The sequence below is a fragment of the Alligator sinensis genome, unplaced genomic scaffold, assembly GCF_000455745.1.
Source record: "Alligator sinensis unplaced genomic scaffold, ASM45574v1 scaffold861_1, whole genome shotgun sequence".
Taxonomy (NCBI): Eukaryota; Metazoa; Chordata; order Crocodylia; family Alligatoridae; genus Alligator; species Alligator sinensis.
In genome coordinates this window covers 225,683-249,256 of record NW_005842153.1, presented here as the reverse complement: position 1 = coordinate 249,256, position 23,574 = coordinate 225,683, and the positions used below count along the sequence as shown (strand labels likewise).

The following is a 23,574-nucleotide window of genomic DNA, read 5'->3' as shown; positions in this document are numbered from 1 at the left end:
CCCTTAACAATACCATGGTTAATTAATCAAAATCACAAACTGACTCCCAAAACTGCACTACCAGCAGGCAAGACCTCTGTGACTAAGAGCTGCCAGATACTACTCAAGCCCCATATGGGACAGCAACCTCTGGATTTGATAGCCAAGATGATGCTGGGGGATCACACAAGTCTGCCAGAAAGGGATAAAAGGCAGTGAAGCGTGACCCTCAGTGGCACCCTCTCATCCAGCACCTGACTGACCAAGACAGATGGACAAGCAGGCAACCCCCTTCTAGAGATAACATCACCTTGAAGGAAGCTGACCATCAACAGCAGACTCTGGGGCCTCGGATAGGTAGATATACTGACACCAGTGCTCTCACAATCACTATAGCAGCTACTATACACTATACTACATGGGTTTGAATGACATGGGTTTGAATGAGTGAGTGCATGTGTATATGTGCCTGTGTGTGCTAAGGTGACCTGTACCACCCATAACTCAGTTTCCATTTATGATTTTATTGGTAACTTCACATCCTGTCCAATAAACTAGAATTTATTATGATCCTGTGACTTGGTCCTTTGTAGCCAACAATTATACCTCCAGAGGTAAGAGCCAGGATTATCCCAGTCAACCCAGCTGTACATGGGTACCTGTACATTTGGACTGAACAATCGAAGTCATTGGCTACAACTCTTTCATGATTAGTCCCTTCATTGTCAATTCAAAAGATGGCATTTCCATGGCTAAAAATGAGGTGCAGGATCTAGGGGAATGTCATGCTTCCCATATCACTTTCTTGTGATCTGCTGTGCCTTTACCATGTTAATCTAATGTGTCACTAGGTACAGGATGACCTGTGACTTTAATCACCTTAATTTCTTCTATATTTCTCCATGTCTGCCATTATACTCACACCTACATTTATAAATGCAAACCATTAAGTTAAGTGATGCTTAGGATGACCTGTTCTCCAGTGAAAACTGTCCAGATTTTCCTTCTTCCTAACATGCTATTCTGCATGCACTCACCATAAAAGATCTCAGATTCCCAGTCCTACTCTAAGGTCCAAGATCCTTCAAGCTCATACACTCAGAGTAAATTAGTCAGGCCTGCAGGAGCAGAGGCGTTTGCCTGGGTAGCACCCACTGGGTGTGTCTACACAAGACATTTACTGTGTAGTTGATTAATTAACTCTGTAGTAAATGTCTCAGCCTCTATACATGACCCTAAATACAAGTCCTACCCTGCTACGGAGTTTTTTCATGCGCATCACCGCATGTGTAGGTGCTGAGCCGACTGACTTGGGCACATGGGTGCTTCAGTTCAGGGGCTGCCTGCTGATTAGCCCCACACTGAAGCAGTCTTGTACTCCGGACAACCCCTCCACAATACATTGATCCCAGTCAAGGAAGCCCCAGGCTTACAAGCTGACCCTCTAGATCCCCTACCAGCCAGGGCTGCTACGATCTGGCTCAATGTGCTATGCTCCAGGCACACATGTAAAGCACGCACCCGAGAGCAATTATCCCCACAGTTTATTGCTACCCATTAATGGCACTGGTGCCAGTATATGCACCCAGTCAGTACTAGAAAAAAAGTTCTAGAAGTGCTGGTCATCTTTCAACATACATTACCCATTGCCACCAAATACAACGTACTGTACAGCTGTTTCTGAACCAAAAACAAAAGGCTGAAAGGAGTGTTTATTGTGACTCCAGGTCACAATAAACCATTTAATAAGTTCAAAAAATGTGAGGGAGTTAATCCCTCATTAAATAGGGGAGTTCATATGTTCAAAAAATGTGAGGGAGTATGATCTCTTTAATTTAGGTTTCTGAAGATGGAAAATTCTCACAATGCAAGTAATAAATATTAAAAGCCAGTAGAAATTGGTGCTGCCTTCAAAATTTGGTTTGTCTGAATTTCTTGATTTTCATTCTATTTCCAGCTACTCACACCGTGGCAGGCATGCACACTCTGAATGCCAATGGAACAGTCTACTAAACACAGTTCTCCGAGTTTCTGCTGTGGCCATTATGCCAAAGCTTCACACTTTAAAACTTTGGGAGCAAACCAATAAGTATAAACTGCTAACACAAGGTGTGAGGAGCAGCCACATATCTGATGTGTTTGTTATACCTGGTATCCCAGAGAATTCTGTCAAAATTAGTTATCTCGAGTTAGTTCAAAATTCCATACAGAATGCAAATAATGGCAAATTATCCAATAGTGACCAATTATCAGAGATTCAGAATGGGGGACAATGGGGGACTGTCAAAGAACTGGAACAACGATGAATTAAATCATAGTGGCAAATTATCCCATAGGCAAATTAACCAAAATTTACTGTATTACCTTACCTCTTGTTTTGTGCCATTTAGGTATACTCGTTGCAGAAGCCCTTTTTTGGTGTCTACCCAATACATTTTCTCTTCTTCGTAATGAAAATCTACGAGGGTTGATTCACCAGCATTGGCTACTATTCGCTCATGATTAGTGCCTTCACTGTCAATTCGAAAGATGGCATTTCCATGGCTAAAAATGAGAAATGGTGCAGGATCTAGGGGGAAAAAAGATGTGTTCATAGCTATTGTACTTTTATGGGACTAAATTCCTCTCATCTCCATGTTAATTGTAGAGTAGGTAGAAACCGATGATACTCCTAACACTCAAATGTTATGCATTTTGTGTCATTGCCCATATAAGTCTCATAATTACCAATGTGTCACACAAAGTTGATGTTCCCTCACTTTGATTGTGGAAAAATAACTACCTCAAAAATTCACAAATAAAACTGAGATTGCAGAAAGAGGAAATACAGGAAACCCACACTCTTCACGAGTTCGGCATTCGCTGTTTCAAATATTTACGAATGCCGAACCCGCTTCTTAAATACACTTAAAGGAGCTCCTCAGGAGCTCCACGCTTGCCACTGCCATGCTCCCACCACCACCACCATGATCCCGCCATTGCCAGAGCAGCTGTGCCTCCCTCCCCCCCCCGCTACCGGGGGCACTGAGTTCATGAACGCAGATGGTATTCATGAACGCACTGCCTTATTTGCGGATTTTGCCATTCACAGGGGATATGAGAACATATCCCCTGAGAATGGTGAGGGTCGTCTGTATCTAATTCTACATACTATAGTCAAAAGTGAAGGGGGGAGGAGGACAATGTTCTAGTCCTGGGGTGGCCAGCCTACAGAATGAGTGCCATGGGCACCCTGTGTGTGGCACATGGCAAACCAGGAAGCAAGGAGGCAGCACAGTGGCAAATAAAGCAGGGAGCAGAAAGCCAAGTAGCAGACTGAACAATAAGCACAGGGAAGGAAGCAGAAAACAGAGCAGCAGATCAAGCAGGGGAAGGGAATTGGAGTGACATTTGGTAAGGATGTGGGGCAAATTTGTGGCATGCTTGCCAAAAAGGCCCCCTCTGCACTAGTCTATGTTTCTCTGGTTAAAGTTCTCCCAGCTATGTGTATCTGGTGAGAACAGCCCCAGCCCTAGAGAAACTCTAATGTCTCGTCATCTCCCCAGACTAGGAAATTGAAGCTTTTAACAGGAAGAAGCATCTGGAAAGCGATTATAGAATTGAAGCAGATGCCCTTACAAACTGTTCCAACTGTTAATATCTGCACTATTATTAATCATAATAACAATTAATTATTACGATTAATTCCCAAACAAAAATTATGTTACTGAAGAGTTAAGAGTGACAGTACATTTCATCAGCTTTGTGTCAAGTACATCCCAAGTATATTCAAATGATCCCCAAAACCCAGGAATCCAGACATGTGGAAATGCAGTTTGGGCACCCAGACAACCTTAGGTAGAGACAGGGAAATTACTATGTAGCTAGGTTTTTTTGCATTTTAGCTTTTGTGGTCCTAGATTAAACTAAATCAGTTTATAAATTCACATAAGAATTTTTTCACCCCTCTCCTGGTGTCATTAGAGGCCAGAGCATGTAATGCTCTTTGAGTGCCATAATTCTGCATTTTTGTTCCTTAACATGCTTGTAGATTTCTTTCAAAGATGCTTTCTGCCCCCATCCTCTTGCCCTGATACACCCAATTAGACACGTGCTGTACTTGGACATCCTCAGTGCCAGTACTTGTACTTCTCATTCTGATAGTGCAATCTAGCCACACTCTGCCTGCCCACTGAGTGAGTATGCTTGCAAGAGAAAAGGCTAATTTGTCATAATTTGGCCTTCATTTAAAAAAAAAGTGTTTTGGAAAAAATATTCCATTGACTAATCACCAATTTTCTGACAAACCCACCTTCCGAGGTGAAAGCCATAAACCTTTTGGTGGCAGCTTGTACCTGTATGAGATGTCTGTCTGTGACTAGTTAGCAAATGAAGGGATAAGAGATTCATGATAAATGTTATTTAATCAAGTTATTATGAAATGCAGCTGTGAGATAGATACAGAAGATAGCTAACTACCCAATCACTTGTTGGATTTTGTTTCCAAGGAAAGAGAACTCCTAGATCAATCAAACCCATACCCTACCACCCGCTTTCACTGATGTGCTTTTAGCATGTGCAAGTATGAATAAGTACACCCATTTTACTGTTTTGAGAAAAGTTTTTTAAAGGTTCTTATTTGCATAACAAAATAAGATTGGGTTCTGAAATAAGTTGACATTTAATTGAATTGAGCTGGACAACCTTTAGATGGACAAACTCCTACAAGGTGAGGGCATAATAAAGCTCCAGGTCTGGTCCATCTCCCATCAGAATAATGGAAAACCTCACACCTCAAGATTGAGTTTGAGTCCCCTTTCATAAAGAGAGTTAGGCATCAGGTTTTGACCAATACACAAGATATGCTTTAATGTTCTATAAGAGGAAATTCACCAGTACATTTATCTTTAGCATAAATTGTGCTGTACTTGGAGTTTTCAAGGTATTATCCAATTATAACAGCTGCTTTTAGGACATTGGTGACTCTTTTTTTCTGCTGTTGTTTGCATTGAGCATCTCCATGTGAGAATATTTGAACTATGCAGACTTGGTTTACGTAAATAGTAAATGAATGTTGAGCTGTAGCAAGGTTGATTTGTCTCAGGAGTCTGACAGCTGCACTACTGGTATTTTTGCCAGTTATTCCCTGGACCAAGAGCTTACATGTATTTTGTTTTTGTCCTTTCCAGCCAATGAATTTCACACTAGGAGAGTCAAACTGAAGGCTCTCAGTGTAATGGCACTGAATATACTTAGGGATTCTGTACTGTTTGGGTTTTCCTTTGTCATTTAATATTTATAATTCAGAATCACCCAGAAGCTCCCAACCGGATTTGAGGCTTCATGCTACCAACACATTGTATCTGCATAAACAGATAAGCACTCCCCCAAAAAGCTATAAAATATAAAGAAAATATGTTTGGTGGACTTCCTGTTGTAGAAATTATACCCAGAGTAGGGGCCATAGTGAAGAGTAGACCCCTGTACTGAAGAACCCCTGAAGATAAGGACCACATCTGATAAAAAATGTTTATATCTGATAGAAGTGGATAAAGTAGTAATATTTGCATTATTCATGCAGAGAAGCACAAACAGTCACCCAAACAAGAGTACCATAGACCCTACTGGGGCACTCCTTTAAATCTCAGAGCTATCTTTATAAAAACAATAATATCCTCCATTATCTTTTCTTCTGTAATGTGTGTTTGTTCTTTGAAAAATATCTATGTACAAACAGTATTGGAAGATTACATGTTAACTTTCACCCCACTGATGTTCAAATCAAATGTACATTCTTTAGAAATAAATCCAAAATAAAAGAATGCTTCTTTTTAAAGGGCTAGCCTTGTAAACTCAGCGGGGCATACCTACATCAAGCTTGGTTCTTTCTAATTATAGCCCCCAAGCCAGAACTGAATTAATAATTCTGTTTATTTGTGAGCCAAGCAAAATAAGGCTCAGGCCCCCTTAAATATACTGACACAGGAAGGCTAACGTATGTCAGCAAAAAAGTGTTAAAATGTGCTTTGGTCATGTGCTAAAATACCACAGCACTGGAAACCCAAGAGAGTGAAACAAAGAGATGAGTATTAACAGCTGTGCCTAGTAACCTCACTGTGCTAGACATTAGGGTTGTGCGAAACAGACCGTATTCGATTCAGATTCGGATTCGGCCTGAATTGGGGACAGTGAATCGATTCATTGATTCAGATCATTGTCCTGATTCAATTCAGCCGAATCCAAATCTGAAGATTCAATGCTGATTCAGAGAATCAGTGATTTGGTCATAGACACAGCTTTAAATGTTTTTTCTACATACCTCAAGGTACCAGGTGTGGCTCATGAGTGCTGCAATAGTGGCGCAGATGGAGCATCCCATGGGAGCATGTCGGGGGTCCCATCTGCTCAGCGGTGAACCTGGAAGTGGACCAGAAGTACTTCCAGTCCACTTCTGGGTCTGCCACCGAGTGTGCGGGGGACTTCCCCCTCCGCCCCCCTGGCCCGGCGATCGGCTGCAGGTGGACCCTGGGTGTCTCCCCAGACCCAGGAGGCACTAGTCGCTGAGCCAGGGGACAGGGAAGAGTCCCTCGCGCACTCCCCGGTGGACCCAGAAGTGGAATGGAAGTGCTTTTGGTCCACTTCTGGGTCCGCTGCTGAGCATGCACCCCCCCCCGCCCCGGTGCTCCCATGGGACACTTCATATGCCATCTCAGTTTTCACAAGACACTTGGTACCTTGAGGTTTGTAGAAAAGCATTTAAAGCTGTGTCTATGTCTGAATTATTGAATCTCTCCGAATCGATTCGGAGGGTTCCGATTCAATTCAGAGAGATTAAAGGGTCTCCTGATTCGATTTAGATTTGGAGATTCAGCCACCAAATCGGGCCAAATTGAATCAGTGACCGAAGCTTCACACAGCCCTACTAGACACTGTACATGTGCAGAGCAGTAGAAAGTCTATCCCTCAAAGGACTTGCACTCTAAAGATGTCTTCACAGAAGACAGCAGTGTCAGATGGAGAGCCTTGATCTAGATCTAAGCAAGCTATTGGGACTGTAAGGTGAGATAATGGAAGATAATTAGATTCTGAAAGCAGTCCAATGATGACAACACACACTTGTTTTTTAGCACAGCATATAATCCTTCACACAGTTCTGCGCTGCCAGAGTTAACAGACGACTTCAGGTACCCAAAACTAGCTCATAAAGTCAGTGCAGGTATAGACAAGATAAATGCAGGGTAACAGAAAGGGGGATAACATACACCAGATTTGACAATATGAAGGCAGCAAATGTCTTGTGAGTGCCATGATTGTTTTGGGATGGGAATGGTTAGGGGAAGGCTAGGAGGATAGTAGACACACACACACACTCATGAGAAGAGAAAGAAAGAGAGATGCTATCATGAATGGCACATGGCCCCAGCGGCTGGGGGGGCACAGCTGCACTGGCGGTGGCAGAAGTGCAGCGGCAGGAGTGCAGCAGCATTAAGTACTGAGCTCCCACAGACACTGCCAGCACTGTCAGCAGCAAGGAAGGGGGGCGGTAAGCACTGACCAGGGGCAATCATGGACTGCCTGCAGACACTGCCGGCAGTGTCGGTGGCAGGTTGGTGAGTGGCAACCACTCGCAGATACCACCGACAATGTTGGTGGCGCCTTTTTGCAAGGGGTGCGCCGCCCCACTCAGGGAGTACACATGCACCCATATACATCCCCTACGCATCGTCCATGGATGCTATGACCCTGAAAACAGGTAGGGAGTAAGTCTGCTAATAAAGAAGCGCCCATCTTAGATGCTCATTTTCTTACCACAACCATACCTATGACATCCATGAAGTATGAACAATAACTTACTAAACCAGAGAACCAGCCCATTTCACTTTTACCTTCCGTTTGATTTTTATGTTACAAGAGGCAGTTGTACAGAAAGTGAATGAAACTGGCCAGGCACTGTCCATTAACTGAGGTATTTTGAGTCTGTGCTCTGAACAGAATAGTGGACTCTTTCCACACTAAACTGATGCTAAGAGCTAGAGAAAATTGTAAAGCTCTTTTCAGCCATTAAAAAAGGATCACTTTACCATCAGCATAACAGGACCACTTGTCATTATCCAGTGTGTAGCCAGGCAAGCAGGAGCAGATATAGGACCCTGGAACATTGGTACAGATTTGGCCACAGGTACCCAGGCCACCTTGAAGGCATTCATCGATATCTGAAATGCAAGTATGTACAGGTCAGGACAATTCAGAATGCAAGAGAAGAACAGAAAACAACATAAAATGCACTTCTTAGGTAACATGTTGGCTACAATTTTAATCTCCCATTTTTAAACTGGCAAGGTGGAGATATTGTATTATTCCCTGTTTTTACAAAAGCCCTAAATAAATTTTAGATGTAGGAAATAATCAGAGAAACCACCCAGCTGTCTAATGACTATGTAGTCTGAAGTACCTTTTAATAACCCTGCAGACAGAAGGAATGCTCTGTTTGTTTTAGTGGCTTGCATCATTACGTGCTAAATGATTAGGACGCAGAATTTATCTCAGTTTACTGTTGCAAGCTCTTTTTTCTTGTGCAATTCCCTTTGCTGCCCCTCACTACCCCCAAAGGAATTTCACAAATAAATCACTGGGCTTTATTAAAAAATGCCAAGGCATTCTTATTTCAAAATGAAATGAATGGAACAACTATAGTTTAGATTCAGTCGAGTCTTAAAAAAGAGCCCCAACCTTTTGCTTCCTGAGCACCAACTGTTCGAACTAAACACCAGTCCTGTGCAACCAGCAAATCAGAATACCAACTTCTAACTGCTGGATTAGCCTAGAGCTGTTAAGAATTAAAAAGATGCTTGGTGTATTTATACTGTATTATTATGGCTTGATGCAGTAACTGCAGGGGTGAAGAAGGTCATTTCTGAAGAGAAGGTTTTATTTGGGTTGTGTGTTAGAGGAGGATTTAAGCACTTAAGAACCAATCCTGCAAGCTGTTGACCACATCCAGAGACATACAGAGAAACCTCAATTCCCACTGAAACCAAAGGCAGCTGATGGCAACTCTCCGGAGGTGGTCTGCTTTTGGGAGCTTCCTGCTCTTGTGGTATGTGTTTGCAACAGAGGCAACTGATTGGCCTAGACCTAGAAGGTGCTCTTAATGAATGACTCTTAGCCTGCATAAGATCCAAGTTTGTGTCCATTATATATAAAATCACAAAGACTTCTGGGTTTGGATGTTGTTAATAAAATCAGGATGTGATAAGCAGGGAAGGAAGCAAGAGGGAATTTCAAAAAGCATGGGATCAATTGCAAGTAAAAAATAGATGCCTATTCATGACCAAAAACATTTTCCTAAGAAATTCAGTGCACCACTCAGAGAACAGTAATCCAAACACCGGTTTCTGAGAATTTACCTTCTATGCTCCTGACCAAAGTGTACAACCAAAAAGAGACTGTCCTTAGAGAACCTACATAAAATCTGAGCCTAGTGCAAAATGACATAGAGCTTTGGGAGTTCTGTAAGTGCTGTGTGAATACTTCTATCAAACAGAAACAAGAAGTATCAAAGACATGTGCATGACCTGATGTAAGAAATGTTCAGTGATTTGGAATGCAGCTGCAGCACTTACACTCCAAATAGCTCAAGACACTGCTGATGACCTCTACACCATGCTAGAGGTCCAAGTTTTTCACAAAGTATTTGTTTTTGCATATTTTTTTTTCAATTTTTTAGGTCGAGTAAAACCAGATCTAACAGATCAGTTTAAGGTGTTTTTGTTTCCTTTTTTTCTATTCTTTGTTTATAGAATGAACTTACTTATTTAATACTGGCACCTGACGTTGCTTCCACAGATCAACTATAACTATTTGATTGGCTCCTTCCTGAATAATTCCAGTTCAGACACTGGCGAATGTAGCCTCTGCCTTGTTCCTTGCCATTACAAAGGTACCTAGAGTAGATAGCATAGATAGGTCTACGTACCTAGAGCAGATAACACAAAGGCTACAACTTTCAGTATTTCAGTTACAGTAACAGTTGTTGGCATGAAGTAACTTGCCAAAAGGTTCTCCAATACTTTCCATGCCCACCGTGCCATAATGAAGAAGCTACTCTTCTGAAAATGTGACTTCCGTATAAACATGTGCACAAAAATAATTTGCACGCTCAATTTTCCACAGTATTACTTTGTATAATAATAATAATTATTATTAATATAATTATATTTACTAATAAGTTAGCACTAGAGGCCCTTAGCTGCCTCTGCTATCTTCATCCATTCCTGTTTATTCTGTATCTTTGTCCCCCTGTCATCCACATTTAATTTTTGTAGATCTGATACTACATCATCTAGCCAGATGGTCTTCTCCCCTCCTGTACCCTAAGGAGCATTTTTTTTTGCGTCCAGACTGCTTCCACTCTTTTAGAGTGGCCCAGCTAAGAGTAGTCATTGTGCTCAAACTGAATGCACTTGCGAATTCTGTAAGTAGTGAGAACTAGTAATAATGCATCAACTTGATGCTTACAAGTAATGGTGTGCAGAAATGACAGCCAAATCCTGATTCTTTGAAAATTTAACCCAGAAAATTCAAACTTGTTTCTCCTTATTTCTGCGGCTTGAACTCTAACTTTTCGAAGTTTTTACCTGAGTAAAATTCCCTCAGCTCTGCTTCATACCCTGTCTGGCCATCTTGACCTTATACTTTGAACTGCCTCCCACTTCTCTTGTGGTATGCAATTTTTCCTCTTTGAAATACACCCCTGACACAAAACCTTCCAATGTCTTTATCTAATTTTTTAAACAATGAATATTATGTACCTGAATTAGTCTACAAGATCCTTATGGAAATATATCAGTGACAAATAATGATAAACCACATGCCCAGCTCCTATTGAAAGTTCTGTAATTACTTAGTAGGAACCACACAAGACATTCCTTTTATTCACAGACCACAGGTCTGGTTGGGCTTCTCTTCCTTAACATTTACCAGAAAGCTGTGATGGGATCCAGATATTTGAATACCACATGCCCTTTGTTTGCTAGGGCTGGGCAGATTTCAGGCATTGAATCTAGCTTTAGACCTCTATGGATATCCTCCATGTACAGACCTTGCAGCTCATACCCCTTAGACATTGAGAACCCCCTGATAAAAATGTTTAGGCCAAGAAACCACTGTTGCCTCCCTAAATGTTCCCCAAAAACTCCTGCATATTCCACAAAATCCAACTGAAGGTGTGAGCCTTCCAGTTTAGTTTACTTCTTCAGGCACATGTAACAGTTGTATCATATGACCACACCAACATTTTGCATGAGAGTTGCTGAACACTATTACCCTTTACTTAAAAATAAAGTACATGGTATACAGATCAACTTGAAAACAGTGAAAGTGGTTGAAGACTATTTCTCCTGTCTTTTGAAAACCTTCTCTTCTCCTCTGTCATGTCACATCCTGATCAGATTAGCACCGACACTTTGTTACATCCATGGTGGCCCAAAACTGATTGCCAATGCCTCTGTCTGGTTACAACAGAGGGATGGAATACATTTAGCCATCAATGGACTCATTTACAAACCTTTACTTGACCTGTAGGAGTGTTCAATTCACCCTTGACCATGAGGGATCACTGCCACGGATGGGAATATGTATGGTTCTTCCCCTTTTCTGTACCAGCACAAAAACTAGGAACACATTTAGTGGCATCATTTGAGTTTGTTTGTTTTGAATTTACAGAATCTGTTCATCAGCGACGGGAGAAATTGACATGTCTTGCATTGAATTTCTCCTAAAAATCGCAGAGCTAACTCATATCAAGAAGATTCATTGTTACTAGTTGCACTGAAATTAATTTGAAATAAGAGGCATCTTAACAGATTACTTTCAATATGTTGTTCCACAGATTCATGGGATAGGTATTACAGCTCTTCAGAAGCTGCCACTAAGGGCTAAATTCTGCAATCCTCAGTCAAACTCTCACTAAAAGTCAGTGAGAGTTTAGACCAAATTTAGGCTCTGAGGCTTTGATTTGGAAGGATCCACTTATCTGTCTACATTGCAGACAGAATCAAGGAGGACTATATTTGCTTTTATTGGCTTATCAGGGCAACATGTATCTGCAAGGCAGAGGTGAAAAACAAATAATTGCCCTGTCTTGCCAAGGTCTACCTTGCTAGAAACAGAACATCAGAGGCCCTAAGAACAGTAAGAGGGGGCAAAATAACTGCTTGTAATGCATTTGCAATTGTCTATGTTTGATGACATAAGCAGCAGCTTCTGTTTGTTTTGCCATGACCTTCCTCTTCCTAAGTGAAGTAAACCACCATGACAGTAACCAATAGCCAGTTGCAGGCAGTCCTAACATTTCTGAAGATAGAACAATGACTGCCATGAGCAATGGATCCCTGTTTGTTGGGAAAGTAGAGTGTACTACAGATATTCTAGAGAAAAATGAGGATCTAAACAGACCCGCATAGAAACTGCACATTGTCTACAGTCCTAAAGTTGCCTATGAAGTCAGTAAATAGAAAATAACAGGAAAGAAAGAATTTCAAAGTGGAATGTTTACCAGTTTCAGCTAGAGTGAATTTCAGTCTAATTTTTAATAAAGTACACAGAGCAAATACATCAGCAGCAGCAATCCCTCGCAGTGGAGGATGATTGTTTTTCATGTTTGTCTTATCTGTGGGTCCAAAGATAGATAACAAGGCCAACCTGGGATCTGCAGACTGGGTTGCAGCACAGGTACGTGGTTCCATGCAGGGTGGGTAGCTCGGGGTTCTTGGTTTGGGCCTCTATGCACTGTTTTTGCTGTTTCTGTTTTTCTGTCTCCTGTTGTCATTGTAAGGTTTCAAAGTACTGAGATCAAATACACCCCTTTTGCCATCCAAGATAATGCTGTTTGACGTTAAATAGAAACACTGCCACAGTATAAGTACAAACTTTGTACGAGTCTGAGACTAGAAAACTAAAAGTTCTTATACACCAAAATGAAATTCCTGGTGAGTAACATTTCCATATTTTCCCCAGAATTGCTCCATAATCCATCTTCTGTACAATGGAATCTTGGAAGGTTGTACAACATAGCCAAAAGGTAAACTACTGTCTATTTTTTAAAGGGTGATAGAGGAGAGAAGGGGAGGAATTTCAGGAATCCAGTCCCATGAAACTACAATTCTAAACTATGTTATTCTTCAAGGATGACCCCTGGCATTGTATCTCTTACAGATGCAGTTAAGAGGTGGGAGGGTGTATGATTTCCATTATTAACAAGAATAACTCTTGTAAATCTCCTCTGTGGCAGTTCGAATGTCTTGAGGTACTGGTAATGGAGCATAGGACCTTTGAGCATTAAGCTTCCCATTCAAATCTAGCCTACGCTGTCTTTGATGACTGAAACTCATTGGCATCTGATGGCTGTTGGACGGCCTGTGTGGAATGGCTTTGGTGACTTCCCTCCATTTCCTGGTATACAGGTGTCCCCTATCATCACAAGTGTCAGGTTTAACAGAGATACCATGGACTGAATGGACATGGTGACAACATAAGTATCTTATCATCAGAAGTTCTAATGTCAGCAGAGTATGAGTGTTGTGCCAAAAGTGTCCCCCTTGGTCCAGGGAGGGCACTTTTTTTTAAGGCTATTTAAAAAGAGCAAGGTTAATATAGATTACCTCAATGAGGCATGTAAGGAATTTTATCTGGTTACCTTATCAAATAGAAGAATAAAAGGTGACTTAATTACAATGTATAAGTATCTTCACAAGAAAAAAAAATCAAATACTAATGGGATTTTTTAATCTCCTGGAGAAAAGTTCAAGTAGAACCAGTAGCAAGATGCTGAAGCCAGAGGAGCTAAAATTAGACACACATTTTTAACAGTGTGAGAGATTAACCAATAAATCTCCAAAGAAAGTGATACAATTTCCATCTCCTGCTGGTTTTGAATCAAGAGATTTGAAGTCAAGCACAAATTATTAGGCTCAATACCAAAGTAACTGGTTGAAGTGTAATGGCCTGGGTTAAACAAGATGATGCCATAGTCCTTTCTGGCCTTGAATCGATGAAGCTGTCCTTCAGGACCAGGCACGTTGATGGGACAGTATGAAAGAATTTACACTGCCTCTGTTGTATTTGTTTTGTGGGTTTTATTATTTAGGGCTGTTAGTCTGCCAGCCCTAAAGTTCAGATGGGCTAAAGAAAAGCCCACTCAAACTAATGACTGAGAAAGGATACTAGCTGATAAAATGATAAAGTGAAACAGTAAAAGAATAATTGTCCAACATAAAAATCAGAGGCAAAATGGCAATCGCCTCTGCAGTCAGAGAATTCTCAACACAGCTGCCAAAAAGGAAGACCCAATAGTACAGAGTTATTGTTGAATTTATTGGTTCTCTCGGTTTATTGTATGAACAATGGAAGGGAACTCAGTACTTAATATGTTGTCTCCTTTCCTTGCAAAGCTTAAAATGAAAGGTGGTTTCTTTAGGTCTCTACAAATTTGTCCATAAAACTGTCCATCAGGTATAACTAAGTATTCACTTTCACCTGCACTCTCTGCGCCAAAGTGAAGTGCAGCTGCCATCCTGCTGTGGCTGCATTCTGTATCCCAGCAACAACTTCCCCAATGAGAACTTTTCCCTATGAAAGAAATCGGCTTAGTGAACACAAAGGCTGTGTCTGCAGAGTCCTGACAAGCAGTACTGAATGGAAGAATAAGGTTCTGCTTAGTGCTCAAAGGCGTCTTTATGCCGAGAATGCCTTGAGAATCAGGGAAAATGATGAATCATGTCATCGTGATGCTGGCAGTCCTCAATGCCCTTAAACACAAATATTCCAATTGATTGAAAGTCCAGAGAAATGCTCTGAACTCAAAAGGTGAAGTATTAGTATGCCAGGCAGGATTACAGAGAAATAGTGTGTGTGAAAAGGCAGTGAGTCAGAGACCGCTTCCCTTTATTTATACTCATGCAACCTCACTGAATTTTGGCTCCTGTGAATTTATAACCATGGGCAAACTCAACCCAATACATCTATTCACTGCACAATTGTATTGCCAAGAGTGATCATAAAATTCATCTGAGTAAAGAGTAGAATGCCAACCAAGGGACTATGCTTTTTTCCTCTGATGCTTAAAATATGCTATTCATAGTCCAGAAGATGGAAAGAAATTAAAAAAGCATGTACTTTTAAACAAATACTGTTGCTGACTAACCTGTAAAGGACTAGCCACTTTCTTAGTTCCAATCTGACATCATTCAGGCACCAAAGAAGTCCCCTAAAGGAGAGGGGCTCACCACAGGTACAAAGCCACTACAGCTGGTTCCTCTACTAGCTAGCCCATGGTCAGCGTAGGGGATTGTTTGCAAAGCAGAGGAGATAGTTTGGTATGGGGAAGGAAATGGGCAGAGGACAGCATGCAAACAGTAGACATGGCTTCCCTCACAGCAGCTCCCCTAAGTGGTCCTGAGGGGGTGTATATATGTCAACACCAGATAAAACGGAGCTAATTAGTAGGGCTGTGTGAAGCTTCGGTCGCTGATTTGATTTGGAGGAGATTTGGCCCAATTTGGCAGCCGAATCTCTGAATCCAAATCAAATCAGGAGACACATAAATCTCTCCATATCGAATCAGAAGCCTCCAAATCAATTCAGAGAGATTCAATGATTCGGCCATAGACACAGCTTTAAATGTTTTTTCTACATACCTCAAGGTACCAGGCACAGCTTGTGAACACTGAGATGCTGGGGCAGATGGAGCATCCCATGGGAGTGCAGGCGGAGTCCCCTGCACGCTCAGTGGTGGACCTGGAAGGGGACCAGAAGCACTTCCAGTCCACTTCTGGGTCCGCCATGGAGTGCACCCTAGCTCGGTGACTGGTGCCTTCTGGGTCTGGGGGGGCACCCGGGGTCCCCCCGCAGCCAATCGCTACAGCACAACACTGCACAAATGTAGACATAATCTTTCCAACTCTGGCACTACTAGGTAGAATTAGCTCATAGCACCTCTGAACGGGGGTATTTTGTGTCATATAAAAATACTGTATGCCTGATCTCCCCATCTGTAAAATGAGGATGATAGCACTTCCTTATATCCTAGGGGTGGTGTGAGGTTAAAGCATTAAAGGCAGAAGTGCTCAGGTGCTGTGCTAATAGCAGAAATGCACATATAACAGACACAGATCATCCACACACTTTGACCTTTTCTATGGAGTTACATCTGGAGAGAGAGGAGAAGGAGGCCTAGTGGGAGGGTTGTGATATTCATAAATGAAAACTGAGTTAACCAACTGGGTGCTGGTTTGAGTGTGAAGTTTGGTGTCAATGCTACCAAAATCTCAGAAGCTTATGTTAGGGAACTCAACCAAAAATGGCAGAGGTAAAATGCACTTATTAAGACTTCTTCAGTCTTAAACCCATATCTCCATCCTATGGTTATATCTAAATCAGAATCAGCAAATAAACTGCTTTCATTTTTGGACTGGATCCAGAAAAGATCTCTAAGTTAGTGTTCAGCAATTCATATTCAAACAACTTTAAAAAGCTGTGATTCAAATTGAATGATTCTCCGCTTTCAAAATTTTCTCATTCATGAATGTGCTGTTAACTTTTTAATTATTAGTTTATTATTAATAATAGTATTAATAATAGTATTAGTAATAATATTATGACTATTACCACTATTATCATTACTGCTACTACTAGTATTAGCTTGACCCTTTCCAAGATAAATGCTATTTTGTTTTCGTTGTTATTTTTTTATTTTGGAAATAGCTCAGCATTTTATAGTCATGAGTTAGACACCAAATATTTGAGGTGCACAAAACCATTCTAGGGCTCCTCATTCTAGTGGTCTTACTGATCTACTCCTAGTAAAGTAGCTCCTGACATTCCTGTTGATCAGTAACATATTCCTGGAAGCCACCATGATTTTAGGGCACTATGCCCTTCAAAGATGGGATTCATGAGAGGAGGGGTTTTTTTTAATTTTAAATTTCCTAGCAATTATTTCCCTTGTTTTCCAAAATGTTGATGTTACAAACTTTCATGCATTGATTCTTTTGAGCTACAGCCTTTTCGAGATTCCAAGAAAATGTCCAGTAGTCCACCTTCCCTGTGGGAAAATGTTTGGAAATGAATATATACAACAGTATATTCACCATAGCTTCTTTCAAAACTATGGTTGTTGCAGGTACGTGATTGTCCATTCTGCTCAGTAAATCCTCCCTAGAATATTTACACCACATACATATTCTGTTGGGTGTAGAGGAGTTCGGTATTTTCTAATCAAGAATAAGTATAATATAAATATGTTTGTATCAACCCCACCAGTCACCCTTCATATCTCACTTATCACCAGAAATGGCTGTCCAGGCAAGGATAATGCCTGCTTATGCATTTGCATTGACATTTACCATAGTGGCCTAATTCTGGACATGTAGGGACATATATAATAGGGCTGTGCAAAACAGCACCATTTCATTTTAACGTCCGTTTCGCTGTTTCAAAGGGACAGTGTTTTGTTTCATGGTGTGCGGGCCGGGCGCAAGCCAGGCCCTTTTTCGTGCTGCACGCGGGCTGTGGCCAGCAGCCCGGGCACGCGGGGTCGGAGAGAGGGGCACGACAAGCTAGAATTAGGCACAGACTCGTAGCGGTAGTTTTAAAGATTGTTTACTTACACCAGAGATGGTCGTGGTGTAGGCTGGAAAACTTGCTTGAGTTGCGGTTACAGACAAGGACAACACGGACGGTCACGTGGAGTTTGCTAGGCTCCACGGAAACAGAGCTCCGGATGCTCTGGGTGAGCGCGCCACCAAAATCGGACTCGTAGATACGTCTTATAATTTTTATCGCTCGAAGATGGGAAGAGGTGGGCGATGGATCAGGTCGCCAAGCTCCTCTGAATCTCACACAGGGGTCTTTACTTCCCTGCCGTGTACCCAGAGTCCCCATGAGATGGATGTGGAGTCCTCTTCGGCTTGGGCGGAAACTGCTCAAGCCTCTTATACGGGTAACAGGCCAATCGTTAGCCACCACGTGGGAATAATTTAGAACTAGCCAATAGCGGGACACAAATTTGCATGCGGGTGGCGGGAACTCTTTTGCACCGTGCATTTCTTTTGCAACTTGAGCAATGCACCCTGCAAAAGAAGCTGCAAATAGGCGGGAAACTCGTCCTTGCACCGGAGTTTTCTTCCGCAGCAGAAAACTCCACCGTGCAATGAAGTTGCAACCTGGCAGGGATAATTCTGGTGCCGAAGCACACACAAAATCATACCTTTGGGTTATGACACATGTTTTTGTTTCATTTTGAAGCACCGTCCTGTTTCATTTCGTCGAAACTGTTTTCACTGTTTTGACGTTTCACCCATAAGCTATAAGGGGGAATCATGAAAATGCCTAAAACTGTCATTTCTTGCCTGATTCAGATGAAAATTGCAGGGAAGGTAGCCCCTCTGAGGCCATGAATCTTGCCAAGTTTCAAGGAGATAGGTGCAGAGGTTTCTCAGAAACTGCACCTCAAATTCCAAAACGAAAAACTCATGACACTTGCTGGCAGCAGCAGCTTCCCATCATCCAGGGCACAAATCCAGGGGCCTGCACCCCCAGGAGGGATGCGGATCTCCCCCGGAAGACAAGAGGCTGCCGCTGCTGCCTGGGACTGGCTCTGGGCACAGCCCGCGCCCAGCGCTGGGGAAGACTGATCTTACTCCTGGCCCCAGGCAGTAGTGGCAGCTTCCTGTCATCTGGCCCAGTGGCGGGAGGCAGGGGAGAGCCAGGGCTGCACTTCAAGCAGCTCCACAGCCCCATGGTACTCAGCCCGGTGGGAGGGAGGTGCACAACCCTGTCTCTGTCCAGCAGCGGGAGGCGGGGAGACTAACTAATCTGTTTAGTTTAGTTTCTTCCTCAGTAAGAAAGGGTCGTCCTTTTTTGTTTTGGTGTGCTTTGCCCTCTAATCAGGATTTAAATAGATGGCTTTCATGATCACAACATAAATTTAAAACACATAGTGCCCAGTTATGTTCCCCTTTCTCACCATAAGTAGGGACCTACCTAAGTCATAGTAAGATAAAGGGTTTTTTGTGGCCTGCTTGCAGCAGACATTGATGATTTTCTGGGCATTTCACAGTGGCCCTGCTCCTCACCACTGATTGGTGGAGGGGCCCTGGCAGCCCTGCCCCTCAGCACTGATTGGTCCCCTACACTCAGTCTTCATCACTACTGCTTTTTTTTGTTGATTGATTTCATGGGAAATAACTGCCAATGCTGGATTTCCCAGCAATCGTGGACAATGATGTTTTTCACAGTTTCCATGATTTAATTAGGTCCCTAATGATAAGGCTTTGATCTTTGAATATCCCTTGAAATCAGTGGAACAAGAAGTATTAGGAGCAAAGTATTATTTGGCGTAATTAAGTATATCATGTTCTGGTCTTTAATTAGTAATGTTAGAAACAAATCTAGAAAAGCCCATATGCTTTCTAGTAAATGTTCCTTGAAGCACCCTTTCTGTTGTTATCATAGGCAGTTGTCTTCTCAGTTTGGGGAAGACCATTACAGCTAGTATGGCCCTGATGAAGTAATAGGAAAAACTATGTTGGGAACACTTATTATTAATTGGTATATTTGCTATGACCTACAAACATCAAAGATATCTACTGAGCTTCAGTAGGTGATTTTCATTACACAAAGTTTTCTATATGAGTCATGTCACCCACTTCCCACATTTAGGCCTTCAGTTTCCTTCAGTATCTGCCCTCAGCTTCCTGGCATGTGTTTCAACTGTACCCTTATATGCTGAGCAGATTTGTGTACTTATTTTGGGACTCATATCAACTATTAGCAGTTCTATGCTCATAAGAGAAATCTTAGGACAGAGCCAAATAAAGAAAGGACTTTATAAGTTTTTCTTATAAATTATAAAACTCATTCCACAGAAGGACTCTTCACTTTTATACACTGGGCCAAATTCCGCTCTACATTACACTATGCATCCCATAACTGAGGGAAGTTTTCAGCACATTTCATTTTCCATGTTATAAGACACATGCCCACATTATCTATGAGTTCATATTGTTACTGCACAAAATCCCCATTGCCAACTAAGTTGCCTTGAAAGACCATATAAATACAGATCGTAGTAATTTTTCCTCCATTCCTTGTGGCATACTGGCCAGTCTATTTCTTGGTTTTAGGTGATTTTTTAAAAATCTGCTCCCAAGTGTAGTACAAAAATGCAGTGGAGTCTCTCTCATTCTCTATGGGAAGGAATAGGAGAGAGACCACTGGAATGCATATCTCAGTTTTCTGGGCATCAGTAATTTTAATATGAAGGTGATACCCATCAATTCCACTGATCCTTCAAAAGCCAAACTCTGTTCTAAATTACAGCTAAGCAAGCCAGTGTGCATCAATGAAGTCATCCTAGTATAAGTGAGGACACAACTGAGCCTTTACAACATACTTGGAAGTCATAATCATCAAGGCTCTCCCAAATTTGCACTCTCCAAAACACTCTCTGAAGGGCTCTCAGTTAAGTTTCTTGCGCGCAGACTGAAATGCCTTGTTCCTTTTCTTTTAATAGTAAGGTATTTAACATGCATACTTCTTGTTCTGTTTACAACTTATTTCTTGACAAAACTCACCAAGATGCACCTGTTATTAAATCACTGGAATCCTGTCAAAACTTGAGTCAGAACTTCTGAAGCACTAGCAAAGTGCTTGCCTCTAATATTAGGGGTCCTTAAAGACATCCAGAGCATTTCCTCATTGCCTTTCTGTATAGTACATCATTGGCTCTGCCTTTTCAAAATTTCATATTTCAGGCTGTCAAGAGAAAGGCCTTGTTTCACTTTTCTTCTTACTGAGTTATAAATCTTTATTTCCAGCAGTATTAGCAAAGTCCTGTTGGTCATGCGAGGCAACAGCTAGAGAACCAAATCACTAAGAGCTTGCACAATAATATTAGTTTAATGCATTTTACCAATATTTTTTTAGCATAATATGATATCAAATAGGTCCTTGCAGCATGAGAAGCAATATATTTCTATTACATAGCTTGCTGCCATTAAAAAAGCTCTCTGTATATATGCATGTATATAAATGAATCCATGGACACACTATATATATATATATATATGTGTGTGTGTGTGTGTGTGTGTGTGTGTCTGTGTGCATGTACACTATACTTATATATGTATAGTGTGTGTGTGTGTGTGTGTGTATATATATATATATATATATATATATAGACACAAATGTGTGTGTGTGCGCACGCGTGCACATGTGGGGGTTTATACACATATATGTTACAGATACCCATATATATGAACAGCAATACCCAGGGAACAATCTGTATCTCTTGATTAATCATATTCATCATTTTCTTACTTTTTACTTTCAGATAGGTGAATTGTCAAGTGGCTGCTTTTGCTATAATATAAAAGTACTAGCAAAGTCCTGATGTTTGTGCAAGGCAGCAGCTAGATAAAAGCTGATGTATCAATGCAAACATATTAATGTATATATATACTATGTAAAAGGCAGAATTAAACACTAAGTTAAGCGACTAAAACTCTTAGCTAAATTAAAAGCCTATACGGCTTTCTTAACACTTGAATATTGTGACATTAAAGTTGCTTACTTACCTATACAAGTGGAGTTTTCACTCCCTAATCGGTATCCCCTAGGACAGTTCCAGTGCTGTAGAGCTGAGAGGTTAACAAAACCAATTTTAAAAACCACTGACAAAAAAGCAGCAAGTAAGAGAAACATAATCATGAGATTTGTGAACTGTCAATCAAGAGCAACTTGCTTGTATTCAGTCATATCCAGGATGAGAAGAACATGTGTAATCCCAGAGCGTTTCTACAACAGCTTGCTTCTTACACTGGGACATCTTTTCACAATACCAGTTTTCTCTTGCTGCCTTGCTTTTCTTGTCACATTTGTCCTTACCATGTCCAACTACAAACTCTGAAGAAATTCCAGCAAGATTTCTTCCCCACGCACATCATTCTTGCTCTCTCACTTGCTCGTGCTCGCTCTCGCTCTTTTTCTGGAAGCCAAGTATGAAATGCCTGACACCCTTGCCACAAATTTAACACAGTTTAAAAGGAAAGCTCACAAGGATCACTGCAAATTCCGTTGCAACAAGCTGCTGGGTAAATCTTAAAAGCAGAAAACCTATACAACTTGTTGCCAGAGTCCTGGAAGGAGCATGAGTGATATCTATAGGCACCATCCTTCCCCAAACATAGTTGCTCTTTATATACAAGCTTGAAACCACTCTCCTTTCCTTTTTAAAGCTCTGCTTGCCCCACCTCTTTTCTTTTTAGTGCCACCTGATCAAAGCTTGTGTTGCAAATAGTAATGTGGTCACTCCATACTGCAGGGAAGCCAGCCAAAGTGCAGATATGCAGCCGCTCATAATAAATACTCTGCATTTTAAAAAAAAATTCTTCTGGTTCCTAGGAGGTACCTGATGAATTTGGGCCAGGCTTTAGCTTCTGAGAGGCTGTACAAAGATTTATTCTGTGTCTGTACAGTCATAATTATCACCACTCACATTCATTTTAAAAACATTGTGTGTTTCATGAGCAGGTACAAACTTCATCATAAATACACATTTGCATACAGATGAGAAGAACAAATGTCTCCAGTTTCTCCTATATATTCAGCTGCAGAAGCCAATATTCAGAATTAGGGCAAGTGATTGCAATTCTACTGAGTTCACTGGAATTGCAGCCATTTACATCAAGGCATGGATTTGGCCCTTCTGAAATCATAGGAAGATATCTACTATCAGGCTCTAAAGACAAGATATAGTCCAATTCTCTACTTTGTGCCTGTTACAGTCACTGGTATCCATGCAGAGAAAGTGAATGGAACTACTGTTCTAATTTAGTGGTCATATCTAATTTGTGCAAGGCAGTGATGCAATGAGCTCACTATCTTCTAGCTACTGCAGAAATCCTCCTTCATATAATCTTGACAGGCCTAATTCTGTAAGGCACTTGTACGTATACATGCCCATATGATTTCTTAATTTTTAAATGGGTTAAATGAAGCAGATGCTTCAGTGCTTGACTGAACCAGGGCCTAGTGTGAGGTGTTTTGTTGTTATTGCATATTATAGGTATATTATTGTTACAACATTATGCTGGAATAAATTATGATAATGCAACAGCTGGGAACACTGGCAGCACCAGAACCCAACACAGCTGTAGGTTAGTCCATCCATGGGAATTTTTTCTATATTTGCTTGAATTGACAAGACTCATGGACTTGGACTGATTGAAAAAAAGCAGCATGAAACATTGATTACAAGCTGCATCACTTTCTGCTAAGAGCAATTGTGCGAAACTGTTTCTTGATGTTTATGCACATGCACAGTAACGTTCTGCTGGCTTAATCTGTTTCCCTTCATTGCTCCAACAGGGATAAGCAACTAATTAAATCTGTTCTGACAAAGGGGAGCCAAGTTTTCATGCAAGTTGTTCAGAAGTGGATTCATGACTGCGTTCTATAAAACACAACAATTGTAATGCAAATTATGCAAAGCCAGATTCTGCAACTATGACACATACTGAATAGCACTTGTTCATGCAAAAAGTCCCATTGAATTCA

General features: G+C 41.3%; 1 protein-coding gene across 1 annotated transcript in view; it reads right to left on the bottom strand.

The window, feature by feature from the left end:
- EGF (epidermal growth factor) overlaps positions 1–21,720 on the bottom strand; it is a 98,335-nt gene extending 76,615 nt beyond the window's left edge. Inside the window, exons 1-3 of the mRNA XM_025206356.1 lie at positions 21,594–21,720; positions 8,040–8,171; positions 2,349–2,548 (exon numbers count right to left, since the gene is read on the bottom strand). Coding sequence (XP_025062141.1) covers positions 2,349–2,548; positions 8,040–8,171; positions 21,594–21,720 — 459 coding nt within the window. The remainder of the gene's footprint in view (positions 1–2,348; positions 2,549–8,039; positions 8,172–21,593) is intronic.
- Between the last annotated feature and the right edge of the window lie 1,854 nt (positions 21,721–23,574).